At 43.9% G+C, this 15552-nt stretch overlaps 2 protein-coding genes across 2 annotated transcripts; one reads left to right on the top strand and one right to left on the bottom strand.

Moving 5' to 3' along the window:
* Positions 1 to 16: 16 nt before the first annotated feature.
* On the bottom strand, positions 17 to 14247 carry parp1 (poly (ADP-ribose) polymerase 1). The gene is made up of 23 exons (XM_084484116.1): positions 14016 to 14247; positions 12994 to 13156; positions 12665 to 12780; positions 12014 to 12228; positions 9821 to 9911; positions 9576 to 9692; positions 8953 to 9129; positions 8658 to 8814; positions 8346 to 8486; positions 7656 to 7907; positions 7384 to 7449; positions 7086 to 7218; positions 6221 to 6416; positions 5771 to 5899; positions 5482 to 5565; positions 3327 to 3449; positions 2811 to 2939; positions 2588 to 2686; positions 2350 to 2502; positions 1829 to 1956; positions 1660 to 1721; positions 1418 to 1532; positions 17 to 753 (listed from the first exon to the last, which is right to left on the bottom strand). Exons 1-23 carry the CDS (start codon positions 14136 to 14138, stop codon positions 672 to 674), a joined length of 3051 nt encoding a protein of 1016 aa, XP_084340242.1. The 5' UTR covers positions 14139 to 14247; the 3' UTR covers positions 17 to 671.
* Positions 10653 to 11666, top strand: adorb1a (adenosine receptor B1a; the record flags this gene model as incomplete). Its single annotated transcript, XM_084484201.1, has 1 exon — positions 10653 to 11666. The coding sequence occupies one exon, from the start codon at positions 10653 to 10655 to the stop codon at positions 11664 to 11666; it is 1014 nt and encodes a 337-aa protein (XP_084340327.1).
* Positions 14248 to 15552: the final 1305 nt, after the last annotated feature.

Genomic DNA, 15552 nt, shown 5'->3' with positions numbered 1-15552 from the left:
TTAACAACATGATAGGTAGGTTGCAAGATTTTTATTCTTTGAGGTGAGTAAAACAAAGTAACATGAACCATAACCACATTTGTTTATTTCACAGTATCATCAACCTAAGAACCAAAGACTTGGAATGGAATGGAAGACGGATTAAAGGACTATGAAATCCTAAAGACAGCACCCAGCTGAACAATGGTCTAGGACTTCCACCCTACGTCACTGATGGCTTGTTTCTGACAGTTCTTCTAACGGTTGAAAATGTTACCATCCCGCTACTATTCCGTGTTACAAGATTTATGAAAAAAACAAAAACAAAATAAACGGAAACAATGTATTTCTTGAAACGCTACCTAGAGAGAAACAGGAAATCACTAAACATTGCCCGAAACGTTCTGTACAGTATTGTGCCTCGCTTCAACCAGAGCGAGTTCCCGACCAAGATGGACACCAAAGTGCCTAATAATATACCAATGCTCAAGCAGTTGACAGTTATTACGTTATGGGGAGTGCGTTAAAGGAACTTTAACATCAACAGGAACAATATAGGCGAACAGCTTGGATACGTTGTGGAACATGGTAATCTGCTGAAGATGCTGACAAGCTGGGAGCCCGGGAGACGTGGTGGTCATGGGGGCATCCTTTGAGTTTAACCGATTGGACGGTTTGACCGTGGGCCTCTCTCACCAAAGAGACGTCTGGTAGTTGAACTTGGTCTTCAGCAGGTACTTCAGGTTCACCTGCGCAACATCGTACACAATGTACCTGGGAGGGGCAACAGTTAAAGGAAAGCTTCCAAACTAAAACTAGATGAACCCCAATGTTGAGAGTGTGCAGAGGGGAAAGAAATTGATATTCCTTCATCGATGCATGCATATCTAGTTATTCCTAACAAGACCCTGACCAATAGCTGTAATAGAAAAAAATAATTGTCCTGGTCCTTTTTTTTCCCGATTGGCGCAAAGCCGTTATATTATAGTATATTATAAAATATTCTAGTCTACACATTCAACAACAATGAACCTTTAGTTTGCTTATGTGCCGCCAATCTCAAAGTATGCTAGCCTGTGTTGCTTGGCAACCATTTTGCTGTCTTGAGGAACTATATAGCTTGATGAAAGAATGATGATGAACACATTTTATGTTGCCTTGTGTTTGTTATGTAGCTAGTGGGGTTTTAGACACTCCACCTGGCGTAGAGCCTATGAACGCCCCCTCGCTGTAATAATATTACTGTAAACCACGGCCTCTCCTGGCTTACTGCTTAAACATCTGCAAACAACACAAATTTATCAAAAGATTGAAGAAAAGTTATAGTGAAAATAAAATCACATTAAAGTGGTGCCGGAGAAGTAAATTATCAAAATAATCAAGAAGAGATTGCACAATCAAACTCATGAACCAAGTGGAAATATTTGAATAAGGATACTCGTTGTAGAGAAGACTGGTGTCATCAATGTTGGTATTGCAGCCCTTTCCTAGCGGCACTTGCACCCCATCTAGAGTGGCAGTGGACCCGGGATCAGGGGCGGTTCTGCCCACACCTAGTACAAACCAGAAGAACATTATTACCATCAAGCCTGAAAGACCAACAGGCATAACCAACCAAAACAAGACATGAATCAATCCATCAAATAATACAACAAATAATAATTTGTGGAAGAACTTCACCTTTAACACTGTGTTTTCCCTTAGGTAGTTTTGTAATGTGCGCAGCCTTCTTCAGTTCATGCCTGCAATAAAACAAATATAAATGATCATAACGTTAAGAAACTGATACAAAAGGAAAATCCAGGTTGAACAAAACACAAGAACATGGAGCCATGTGTTGTTCACTCACACGTTGCCAAGGGCGACCTCTCCCAGCAGTAACAGGCCTACGGGATCCAACTGTGACACGTGGCAGTAGTTGGCACTCTTGGACACCATGTCAGCAAAGTACACCCCCTTGCCGAACATGTAACCAGTCTGAGATGAAAAAGGGCAAAATGTCAGGCTTTCAAAAAATGCATAAATGCAGCTCTTGAAACATTTACAATTGAATACATAAATATATTATCTATCCTGGTTATAAATTAATCATAAACATATTTCATTGTTTGTACCCACATTATCCATGCTCTTATATATCAGTTCCTTTGGAAACCCAATATGTAAACATTGCTATACATACTGATATACATAGCAATCAATACAAGTGGAACATCACTGAAGTAATAGAGAAAACCGCATTAATCTTCAAAACAAAAATCTTTAAAATATCCTATCGGCCAATCAGTAACCCATCAGTAATCCATATGCACACGCATCCCAGAGAGGAGCCGGGGCTCTGGGAAGGAGACGGCAGAGAACAGCACTGACCACAGGGGCCTCTGGGGGAGCGATGCGCAGACCCTGAGACAGGATGCCGGCGTAGTTGGTGGTGCGCGAGCCGTGCCACAGCAGCTGCCGGTTGTGCAGGTCCTTGAAGGGCCGGAACCTTTGGTACTCGCCCTCGCGAACTATTTTGAAGATCTGAAGAGAGAAGAGAGTTGGTTGGTTGGGTTTTAAAAAGGTGTCTGTCTGTCTGTCTGTCTGTGTGTGTGTGTGTCCAACTCACCTCGTCTACTTCCAGTGTGTACGTGTTGTGTGTAGCAGCGTGTGTGTTCTTGACATATTGCATAATGATCTCAGCCTCCTCGCTGTTCTTGTCAACCACCTGTGGAAAAAGTAAGCAGACAGTCAGGTGACCAGCCTTCCCAACACAGCAATGATAGGTAAATGATAGGAAAAGCAGGTAAATGATGGCAGATTCATCAGAGATGGAAGGCAACAATGCTCACTTCAATCTTGGTTTTGAGTTTCTCATAGTTAATATCGATGGGATCCTTCCCGTTGTCCTCGGCCCCTCCTCTCAGCAGGCTGTAGGCCACCTCAATGTCCAACAGGTTGTCCAACATCTGGACCTTGGACTGTACCAACACAAGAGACACCTCTCATTATACACCCGAGTGGACCGCGTTCAGTACATGTAGCACGTACAACTAGAAGATACATGGTCAAAACTATATGGAGAGTGAGGTCTCAGTATCCAAACGACCATTGCCTCGGATCACCCACACTACAGGAAAATTAAAAGGAAGCCAACACAATCCAATAGGAAATTATTTGTAATGGCAAGAATACCGCAAGCATAGCATACATCTCTCGCTATAATCAAAGCTATGACATATTAATTACATTTTCAAAAACAACAATGGATAGTTGTCATTATCCACTCTCAGCTACCTTATCATCATATCCAATCAATGAATCCATTATAAAATGAGTGTCGTGACTCGTGTGCGACGTGTTCTTGCCTGAACGTAGTCCAGGTTGCTCAGCAGGGGGGGTTTCTTCATGCCAAAGTCGTGGGGGATAAGCGTGTAGAAGCGGTTGGACAGGTCTAGGATCTGGGCCTCGGCCAAACTGTCTGACACAGCCTGGGGTCAGAGGAAAGGCAGGGGACACACTGAAGGTTACATACAGACATAAGCCGCTTTCACATATGGACGTGCATCCGTCTATTCTCCGTAGATTCTACGGACGTACCGTATATGTGAATGACATATCCTGACGTTGGACCTCCTGAAAAAATACTACCCCCGAGGTAGTATGTTCTCCGGAGGAAATGCTAATTACCTTATATGTGAATGAGCAGTAGGATGTCGGCATTTCACACCAGTTGAGTGGGCGTGTTGATGACGCTTCGGTCTACGTTTGCATGTCATTAAGTGTCACCCGCACCCTAATCGATAATAAGACTACTGCCTTTTGTTTGCTGAATGGTTTAAAAAATATTTTTATTACTATGTTACACCTTTCCTGCTGTTGGCTCCCAGACCATAGCGATTATTGACAGGCTGGGTACTTTATTCTTAGTTTCACTAACTTTACAGTATGGCCTACACGTTTGCACAGACACAACCGGACTTGTTCATTAATTCACTAAACTGACACACGCTACCACTCGCTCTCCTCGCTCGTCCACTCACACACACACACACACACACACACACACCTCTCGTAACAATTATTGACAACAGTTAGCTGAACATTATAGGGTCCCGTCCTTCCACTCCCTGTTTTCTCAGTTAAACACAGAAATCAACTACATTTGTCCCAGTGTTTTTAGATGTGAAATGAAGCCAAAAAAGACACTCTCTTCCTCCGGTAACACAGTCGTTCGCGACTCCTTTCTTGTTCGTCGTTTCTTCTATTTGTCTGTAACTCATGCTCCAATCTTTCATCAATCGATGCGGTTGATGTGGATGCAAAGGAATATATGAATCTCTGCAGTAACATTAAACATGATCACGATTAGTTCTGCCCGTTTTGCCTGCGTGCTGTCTGCGGTCAAACCAAAACAAACCCGATCCCGCCTCTTGCGACCCTACGTCATATGCCGTCCCTTGCAAGCCCGCCCCCCTTAAGCAGCCGGAGATTCTACTGACACCGATCTCCGCATATCGGGCATCAAGTGTGAATAAGTGTGAATGACCCTCACGGTCGAACCTCCTGCTCCACAAATGCGGAGAAAAGACGGAGGTCATATGTGAAGGCAGCTATAGATTACAGAGGAACCTCGCTGATCCCACAGGGGAGAATATAACCGGTCGACTTGTAATGGGTTTTGGAACGGAAAATAATTCCACAACCTTACAATAGCCAGGAACTCTATGTTGTCTATAAAAGAGTAAAAACATAATTATTATTCAATTTAGTTGTGATGCGGACCAGGGCCGTTTCTAGCTGTTTGGGGGCCCTATGCAAGATACTATTTGGGGGCCCCTATTTTGTCAAATTCTGAGGTAGAGATTCCTATCTTTTTCATATATTCTGTGACGATGCATCAGTCTGTTACATTTTAAGAGGAAAGCAGGCTAGTACATTAATAAATGATGCAGATACAGTATGTTCAGATACAGTATGAACAGATACAGTATGTTCTTGAAAAATGTTTAATGTAAACTTTGAGGTGGCAACAGAGTCAAGGTATCTGCTGAGACCAGATCATTCTGCAAATGTGCCTTGAACTTGGCAGAAACTAAGTTCATCTTTTATGTTAATTTTCAGCTATTTCTTTGATATTTATCATAAGCCTTAGAAAAAATAAGATGAAAAAATATTTTTTTTGGGGGGCCCCCTGGTGGCTGCGGGGCCCTATGCAACTGCATAGTCCGCATATAGCAAGAAACGGCTCTGATGCGGACACATCCGTACGCCACCCTCGAAATTGCTAGCATTTTGACCCTTATGCTGTTGAAACTTTAGTTTGATACAGTTGATCAAAATATCTAATTTAATAAATGTCTAACTGGTGCGAAATGCAATCTTTACGATTCCCATCACGATGTCCCCTAATATCCTCCCTAGGATAAATTAAAATACATCTTGCTGACATCAGAATTTACGCTTTCCAAGTACAGGTTTACACTCAGTGGAGGCGGAGGAGGCCGGGGTGCTTCTACTGACCTGCTGCACCTCACTGAGGAGGGCGTAGGCGCTCTGGATCTGCCTCTTACTCAGCTTTCCCAGGGGCATCTTCTGGAGGTCAATCTGCAGACAAAGGAGGATAAACACACAAACATGAACTCTTGTGAGAGTTCAACAAATGATTTGATGATGGTTCGTCTAAGCTCCAATCTGCGTAGTGCGTGCACATTTATCCAGATTATTTGGTTTAATCTTATACCATAGATTGCCTGTAGGCAATCGCACTCCCACTCAATTACACCCACACACACACACAAACACACATTACCTCAAACTCCACCATGGCCTTCTTCATGCTCTCCACATCAAAGATCATCCTGATGAGCTCCTGGACGGGCTTGGCCAGCTCAGACTTGGTGCCAGCGCTCTCAGTTAGCCTCTTCACAGCCTCCTCATCCTGCCCGGCAACACAGAAACTCAGACAATCAGCGCCAGTGACAGAGACACCAAAATATGCAATTATTTTTTAAATAAAATAATCCCATAAGCAATATTCAAGATTTGTTTCTGGGAACTACAAAACATGTGTTGTGATTGTAAGGAGTGGAGATCTAAACTAAGCTCAATTGGTTCTTCATGTTTTAAAAACGCTCTCACTATAATGATGTTTCTGAATATTTACCATTAAATCACCGAATAAAACAAAGCAAATAACTAAATGTACGGTTACGAGACGGATACCAAAGAAGAAAAGTGTTGCGGTGAGGTTTTCGTGTACCTGTCCGTAGTCGATCTCAAGCGGGTAGAACTTATTGGGATACTTTGTGAAGTTGGTGCAGTTCCAGGTGTTGCCAGTTTTCTCCTTGTAGACGCCCAGGAAGTTGTCCATGGCAGCGAGCTTGTCGCTAAACTTGTCCAGCTTGTGGCCCCCGATGGTGGTGCCCACACGGCCCCAGGACCTGAACACCCAGTACCTGCAGCGGGCCCCCGGCAGTAGGAGGATCAGTTAGGGAGAGCTCAGCAGGGCTCATGGGTCTTCAATGGTGCCAGCATGGCATTGGCTCAGTGCGATGAGCAGGGCACGCACACTGTTTAAAGATCTATTATTATTATTATATATATATTTTTTTGTTATTATTAATATATGTATGTATGTATGTATGTATGTATGTATGTATGTATGTATATATATATATATATATATATATATATATATACATACATACATACATACATACATGAGGGTACATACATACATGAGGATACATGGGAGACACCAAAATAGGATTTATTTCTTATTTATTTCTTGGATTTATATATATATATATATATATATATATATATATATATATAAATAAGAAATAAATAAGAAATAAATCCTACCAGATTAAATTATAAACTTGAGATGTGCAACACTCAAGTTTGCATCTGGGCCAGCTCATTGTATATGTATTATTCTCTGAGCATGCTAACATACTAATTCTAGGACCCTCCCATGTGCAACATTCCTACAAGGTAGCTCTTGAAATGGCTTGTAATGTCCAAATCAACGTCATCAACATGGAGGTAAAACAGGGCTCCTTTAATGCAGCAACAGAGATGCGTCACAGCGTCAAACTGAACGCTGTGGACGTGCGACTGACCGCTTCTGGACGTCGTCCTCCAGGAGCTGCAGCTTGTAGTAGGAGTTGGTTCCGCGGACGATGTCCACCAGACCCAGGGTAGCGCTGTACATCTTCCCACTTTGCTCAAGGACATGGGCGCTGTTTTCTAGACCTGAGCGGAGCAGAGTTCTCATTCATAAATAAATAGAATAACTTCTCCAATGAATCAATACTGTGAGTGCAAACATGCTTAGTATGGTCAGACAGAGGGAATGGAACCCACAACCCGTGCAGTGCTAAATGTCCCTGATCAACCGATTGTGCTAGACAAACTTACCAGAATCAGGGTCCACGGCAGCTCCTCCTTTCACGGTTAGCTTCATCTTCTTAGACTTGCTGCCCCCTGAAACAAATTGCACATTTTACTCCACAACCGGCCCCACCATGCTAGCTATCAGAGCACGTGTTTCAACAAAGCATACTGGACATACTGTATCCCTATATCCACAGACATACAATCAGCAGAAACCAACGCAGAACTGCACATAATTATAATAATTACAATCATGTCTGTCAATCAAAATAACAAAAGCGTAAAAATGCGTTTACCTTCCTCCTCCTTGACGCGGCCGGTGCTCTTGGCGGCCATGGCCCCGGACTTGGAGGGCACGGCAGAAGCCTTGGGCTCCGCTTTGACCTCCGCCTTGACCTCTGCCCCCCAGGGAGAGATGGCGTGCACAGAGACCAGCTCCTGGAGAGACTTGCCCGACGCCTTGACGTCGGCGAGGAAGTCCTCGGCGACCACTCGCACGCCCGCCTCCTTCACCTCCTCCATCTTCTTGCTCATCTTCTCCAGCTCCTCTGTGAAGATGAAGAAATGAGTTTCTACACTGTGACAAGCGGGCTCACACGGAGCTCTCTGCAGTAGTGAGGGTGATATGGAACTTTGTTTAATTATGCTGAAATTAACCAGATTTCGATATGCTAATGATTTCCAAATAGCACTCTAAACCGTCTAGCCATGACATTGAAGTACATGGAAGGCACTACACATTGTCTCTCACGTTTAAGACCTCAACATTAACAGGGCATAACTTCTCATCTAATTAATTTAGACTATAAAACTGGGTATAACGAGGAGTCCATATAATTAATTTCTTAATTTCATGGTGATACAAAACCATTCAAAGACAATAAATGATAATCTTGAATTACTGCCCAGCTGTAGCAGCATGTGAACATCAGAGGTTTTTGTCTGTATATTGGTCTGTACACGCTCGTAAGGAGGCCGTTACGTACTTGCGTTGCTGAGGCAGAGGTCCGCCTTATTGGCCGTGGGGGTGATCTTCCCGCCCATCTCCTCCACGACGGCCTTGATCTCATCCTTGTTCTTCTTCAGTTTACCCACAGCCAGAAGCTTCATGCCCGTCAGAGGCTTGCCTATAAGTTAAAAATGCAGAAAAATAACATAAATTCATGTCCTTTGTTTCAAATTCAGTCATTGGGATCATCTCAGATGTGTGTTTTGTTTTATCATCATCACATCTTATTTAAGAACAATCAGCATGGCATTACGAGGGGGCATTAAGGGGTCAACACTGCAGTACTGACCAGCTGGGGCCCCTTCTGGGAAAGGTTTAGTCGACCCACTGGAGGCACTGGGGGCAGCGGTGGCGACAGCCTGGGTGGCGGTGGGCTCAACCTTGGGGAAGATCCTGTCCTGTTGCTTACACTTGAACTTTTTGAGGAAGGGAACCTCGTGGAATTCCTGAATAAACATTAAGACATAGTTTAAAAAAAACCTGCAAAAATGGCATTAAAAAATGTACACTTTACATTACCATTATAATCAAATAGTACATCTTGGTGAGTATTTGTGGAGTAAACTTAAAATAACAATACACACCTTTGGAATGACCCAATCTTTGCGGACAGGCGTCTTGGTCGTGAACACACACTTGGTCCAGGCAGAGATGTCCCCGCTGCAGTAGTAAGCGTCACCCTTGAACACCAGCTGCCCCTTGCAGTCTGCACAGGGCTGGAGGGACCCGAACGCCATGCCGTCTGCCAGGCAGTCCACCAGCTAGCAGACAACACAATCTCTGGTCAAAAACAAGCCTGCCTGCTCTCATCCAATCCAAAATACGATCCGTGGATCTACTTCACATATTATTATAAACATCACACAACATGGCTGCACCCAATAAATACCAACCAACTCGTAAGTTGCTTGGTATATAAGCATCTGCTAAATGACTTAAAGGTTAAGTCACTATCACAACTGAGGTAAAACAATGTGGATTGAGCCTATGGCCAACTAATGAAAGCCCTGGCATTTGCAGTATTATGAATGTTACTAACCGTGTCGTTGGTGACACTATCTCTGGGAAATATTACTGGTTATCACCAAATTTGTCCCAAAGAATGAAACGGAAATCTTCAAAAATGCCACATTATTGACTGATTGTAAACGTGATGTGTGGGAGAAGGGAGTGACTTGGTACATTTAGACAAGGGCAGCCTCCTTACATTGGACTCTCCAGATGGCACTTCCTGTGAGTTCGCAATCAGCAGCTCCTTCATGTCGTTGGCGGAGCAGTTCTTCTTCAGCTTGTCCTTGATGCCCCATATCAGCTGACTTTGCACCTGGAGATACGAGGTCAAAGAAAAATGGGGGTTGCTATAGGTTGTTTACGGATCTACCAAGCAGGTTTTTATAATACCTGATTGGGTGCAAGTCAATTTGTGGTCACTTTAATTTTTTAGGTAAGCACCTTTAGTTTGTCCTCAAGCTTTTTATTTTCTTCTTCTTTCTCCTCCTTCACTTTCTTTGACACCCCGTCCAACTCGTCACCTTTCCTCTTTCTACAGGAGCAAAAATTCATGCAAGTTACAAACTGTTTGTTCTCAGAAATCAAGTCAATATGATTACCCAACCTCTTTTCAACATGAACTTTCAAAATAAGATCAACAATTTCTAACTAGGAGCAGAGGGAGACAGAACACCTGAGATTCGCTTCACACAAACATTTAATTATGACACCTTTATTCATTAGGAAAACTAATTAGAGCTTCATCACCTGATGGACAGACGTAAAGCAAACATACACACAAGTTCTATCATGCCTGGTGTCCCCAGGCTTCCTTACCGGTGACACCTGGTCACAACATGGCGAGACGTTTTCTTCTGTCCCGCGTCAACACACCATAATGACTATCCCAAAGCACCCTGTTAGTCCGTCCAAGCCTTTGGAGAATATGACTTATGGAGAAACATCCTATACCAGAAACAAAAGCGACACCTAGGTGGGAACAATTGGCAACTATAAAAACGGCACTCCCTACTCAACTATCATTTATTCTTTCAAAATGGCTTTCTGAACAACAGCTATCTCAGCTAGCTGCGGAGCAACAGAATCATCCCACGATGACGCCAGATCTCAACCGCTCTTCTGGCACACAACCAGCATACCTAGGTGAGTGATAGCGCTAATTGAAAGGCAATCTGGTGGCGAGACACACACACTTAGTGTCATCTTCCTCTGTTCAGGACATGCATGGAGAAACGCCAGTTCGCTGCTGCAGCTCAACACTTCTCTTCAGGCGATGATCCTCGCCGGCGTGTCCTCCTCACTTCCGGACCTGCTGAGGAACGCCGTCCCCGCCGCCACCCCGTCCCCCACACCCGCCGAGGAGCAGGCGTCCCCCAACGGCCCCTACATGGCGGCCGAGCTGATCATCGCCGCCCTCTCCGTGGTGGGCAACCTGCTGGTGTGCGCGGCCGTGGGCCTCAACCACAAGCTGCGCACCGTCACCAACTACTTCCTGGTGTCGCTGGCCGTGGCTGACGTGTGCGTGGGCGCCGTGGCCATACCGTGCGCCATCCTGACCGGCACGGGCCTGCCGCGGGACAACCTGCCGCTGTGCCTGGTGATGCTGAGTGTGCTCATCATGCTGACGCAGAGCTCCATCTTCAGCCTGCTGGCTGTGGCCGTGGAGCGCTACGTGGCCATCTTCATGCCCTTCCGCTATCAGGTGCTGATGACGCCTCGCAACGCGGTGCTGGTCATCGTCGTCACCTGGCTGCTGGCCTTCCTCATCGGCCTGGTGCCGCTGATGGGCTGGCACAAGACGCCGCCGCCGGGCTCCTCCGGCCACTGCTTCTTCGTGCTGGTCATCGACATGGCCTACATGGTCTACTTCAACTTCTTTGCCTGCGTGCTGGCGCCGCTGGTGGTCATGTTCCTCATCTACGCGCGCATCTTCGCCACGGTCAAGCGGCAGTTGCGGCGCATCGAGGCCGAGCGCGGTGGTGGCGGCGGCGGGGCCGGTGTGGGTCGCACGGCCGCCAGCGTCAAGCAGGAGATGAAGACGGCCTCGTCGCTCTTCCTGGTCCTCTTCCTGTTCACCGCCTGCTGGATCCCACTGCATGTCATCAACTGCTTCCTGCTGCTCTGCCCAGGCTGCCCCGTGCCCTTTGAACTGCTGCTCACCGCCATCATCCTGTCGCACGCCAACTCTGTCATCAACCCCTTCCTGTACGCCTGCAAAATGAAGGCCTTCCGAGACGCGTTCAAGTCCATCCTGACGTGCTGTCGGATTCCGGTGCGAGGGGAATAGTTTTGAGGGCAGGGTGAAGGGGGGGAGCCTCTGAACCAGCCTTTTAGTGACAATAACACCGTTCTGTTTACAATACCGTGGTTATTTGTATATACAGGTTGTTAACAAGTAGGTAGCGGTTCAGGCCTCTTGCTCAAGGAAGACTACTACAGGTAGCCTGCACACACTGGGGATCAAACCCAGAACTTGTTTCCGCATAGCGACTACACCCCACCCACCCAATCAAAGTACATTTCTACGCCCCACTCGTCACCCGAAAGCATGACGAGCCACTCTGACTGTGACTTCTGCACTTGCCTACCAATCAGTGGTGATAGTTATCTTTAGGGCTGTGGCCTCTCGCTCACCCTTCTGACTTCACGGCAGGCAGCCTCTTCTTCAGGTCCTCCTTGTCCTCGGCCCGCAGTGCGTTGAAGCCCTTGAGCTGGGCACCGCTGTACTCAGACTTGAAGACCAGCTCCTCGCGGCGGCTCACGAAGCACGCCGTGTGGTACCAGCGGTCGATCAGACCCAGCTGGGGCTTCTCCGCGTCCACCGACTTCTTGGACACGCGGATCTGATCCTAAGGGGGGGTAGAGGGTTAGAATGAAGCCATGTACAGAATAACAGAATATTTGATTAAGGTCATGTGTATGTGCGATAATGATGAATGCCGGGCTCTTCAAAACTATGTACCCTGTTCACAGCGGTCTCATCAAGAAAAACACAGCGGTCGCTGTGTATCATGAGTGGTCGCTCATGATACTAATTATCGGTCTGCTACTTTTATGTAACAGGCCACATGGTCAATGTGTTTTATTGTCCCTAGTTTAGTGTACTGCTGTACCTGTGCCCTGGTAAGGAGCGGACCCATAATAAGTGTGAATCTTTTTATTTTTATTAACAACATTCTCAATATGTGTAGATAGAGCATTTGAGGTGGAACTGTTTGAATAGAGACATCTACTATATATGTCATCATGGGTCAGTGTGTACAGGAGTAGTAACCATGTAGTAACCTTTTCTATTTTCTGCTCGCAGCCTTTGCAGGTGCTGCGGTTAGACTTGGCGTACTCCACAGCAAAGTCATTGAGTGTCTTCTCTCCTTTGGCTCCGCCTTTTTGGTCTGCTTTGCCTTTAATTGAAAAAAACAAATGTGCAGCTAATTAACAACTGTGACTACATGTCAGGGAAATACAAATATTTGTACAATTAATACTGAATAATAAAAAAAACACAAAACAAAAGTGATTTAGCCATTTATTTATTAACATTTATAGTAACACATCTTATTTATAACCATAATATAGAGCAGCTCCCATCAAAAACGAAACTCTACTGTGCATACCTCCGGTTGCTCCTCCGGTCTCAATGGCCTTTTTGACTTTCTCCTGGTCCTCCCAGCGGAGGTCAGAGAAGCCTGCGATGTCCGCGGTGGACTGGGCTGCTGCCCGCTGCCAGAAGCAGGAGAAGTGGTGCCAGTGGGGGACTTTTCCGTCAAACATGGGCGACTGGGGACCAGAGGGGAAACAGGAGCATCATTACTTTTTGTAATTAAATTAAGATTTTTCCTTTCTTCACTTCAGATTTTCCTATATATCAAATATTGCTTTGACATGAGAATTATAATTTTCATATTAGGAAGGGGTTAGTTTATTATGCATATTCGTTTTTACAGAAATGTGTTTATTTGTTATATTTATTGTTATTTATAGTACTGTTATGTAAGCTAGGGTGCAATCTAGATTGTGGTTCGAAATCCCTTAAGTTTAGGCAACACTGGATGAAGAAATGTCCAATTAAAACCTTGTATGGATGGATTTGGGATGATGTTTTGTTGATGAATAAAGTCATTGATTATTTCTAAATGTATGAACCAAATGTGGTTCTTATAAGAAGACTATATCTATACTATATTATAAAATATAGCATAAAGTTGCATTGCCTAACGTTACAATGGCGCAGCTTCAGAAAGTTACCCAGGTCAACGTCAAGACGTAGTAATCCTTTAAACAGGCTTTCGTCATTTATGATCTCCGAAGCCGATATTCGTTAGTATTTCTTTCTGACCATGTTTGCCTGTGTGCAGTCTTAGCAAATTAGGCGAGGCTAGGATTGATTACACGTTTAATTATTCTTTTGTGATCACATTCAAAGGCTGTTAGCTATTTAATTGCTAACAGCGGCCTTCCGTAAAATAAACAAAGCCCAAAAATGAAATGCTGGAATAAAAACCATCCGCAAATAATGGATATCTTTGATAGAAAGCAACCACCCATAATTTTGGAGCCATCGCATGAATGGTTTGGTTCTTAGCTAACTTAGCAGGGGGCTGCTGCTGCAGAAGAGTCCAGACCCAGACGGCATTACCTGCACCATGATGGCCATTCGGAGCGAATCTTTAGCAATGTTTTCCTTGCATTTCTTACACGACGCACGGCCGCTTTTAGCATACTCGGCTTTGTAAAGCTTGTCTTCGTTTGAGTCTCCCATATTGATTTAATAGCGAAGACAAATACTGCCGAATTACTTCAAGGCAAGCCCAACTTTCCGGTATGCAGAGGAACAACAATCAAAGCATCGGGAGAAGCGAGCCCTCGTGTGTACACCAAAACCCGCGCTACGCACAGACAACACTAGAGGAGTGAGGAAAAGTCGCTCTACTAGAAAATGATGACCCATGATTAGAATAGATTCAGAAACTTGAAATAATCATTAACTCCGTCTACATGCTTGAAGAATAGGCAATCTATTTTTTTTATTTTAATATATTATAAGATTATATTTTGTGAATGTAAACGTGAATGTAAATGTTAATATTTTACATTTGCACAATATAATTATTAAAATAATTATATGAAAATGATAAAACCGTATAGGCAGAACACATTTTTTAATTTTAGTTTTAATAGTAAAAAAGTTGTCCATTATTTAGGTCTTGGTAGAAAGTGGGAAACATAGTTTACTTAGGAAGGATTAATAACAGTGTTTACAACAGAACTACATCCACATATTTACAACAATGAGGTAAAAAGCATCAGCTTTTATTGGAAACAACCTCTAATTAAAGTGACTAGATAGAGATCTATTACACAGTTTGTGTTTGTGGTTTTGGCATTGAAGACAACCTATAACCACACACACCTTCTTGACAGAGAGCAAATGTTCCCTGTGTGATCCTACATCAAGGCAGAGATGAATTGGCTATTGTATAATGTTTTTCATAGATAATATTATACAATGTGTACACAGTGTGAATGTGTTAAACAAAGTGGTTGTTTGACACGGAAAACTGGCTATTTAAAGGAAGTACACACAGTATAAAATATACTGCATATGTTAAATACTGTATTTGCTAAATCGTTTGATTATAGACTTGTGGTGGCCACTGATCAGTAATGAATGGTGACAGTTAGAAAACTGCACAGACTAGTACTAACAATCTCAAAGAAAGAAATAACAGTTAACAGTACATAATCATCCATAAGCTTTGGGCAACTGTAGGTAATCAATGATTTGTGGTTGTAGAGGTTTTCTAAAGGTTCTCTTGAGGTATTCTTTGTTTTTGGCCTTAAAATCTACAACTCACAACTCAACGTGTATACCACTTAGGTTATATTATACTGTTGTATTAAATGCTATTTTACTATTAAAGGAATGTTGGCCTTAAAGCATTTTGGGTAAAGAGTATACTGATATGGCATAACAATATTAAAATCGCTTTAAACGGCTGTTTGAGATTTTCCTTCAGCACTCAACTTAAAACACTGCATCCAATTAACTGCCCTTCAGTAGGTAAATTGTGTTATTCCATAGAAAGTCTTGACAGTACAGTTGTGAGATCATTGAACTCTTTAGGCGGAATATGAAGCAGGGAAGAGAGAAAAAACACACCATTATACATGGC

This window comes from Micromesistius poutassou (assembly GCF_964030765.1).
Source record: "Micromesistius poutassou genome assembly, chromosome: 19".
In the NCBI taxonomy this organism is placed as follows: Eukaryota; Metazoa; Chordata; class Actinopteri; order Gadiformes; family Gadidae; genus Micromesistius; species Micromesistius poutassou.
Note: the sequence above shows the minus strand (reverse complement) of the source record. Positions and strands in the feature narration are given on the sequence as shown.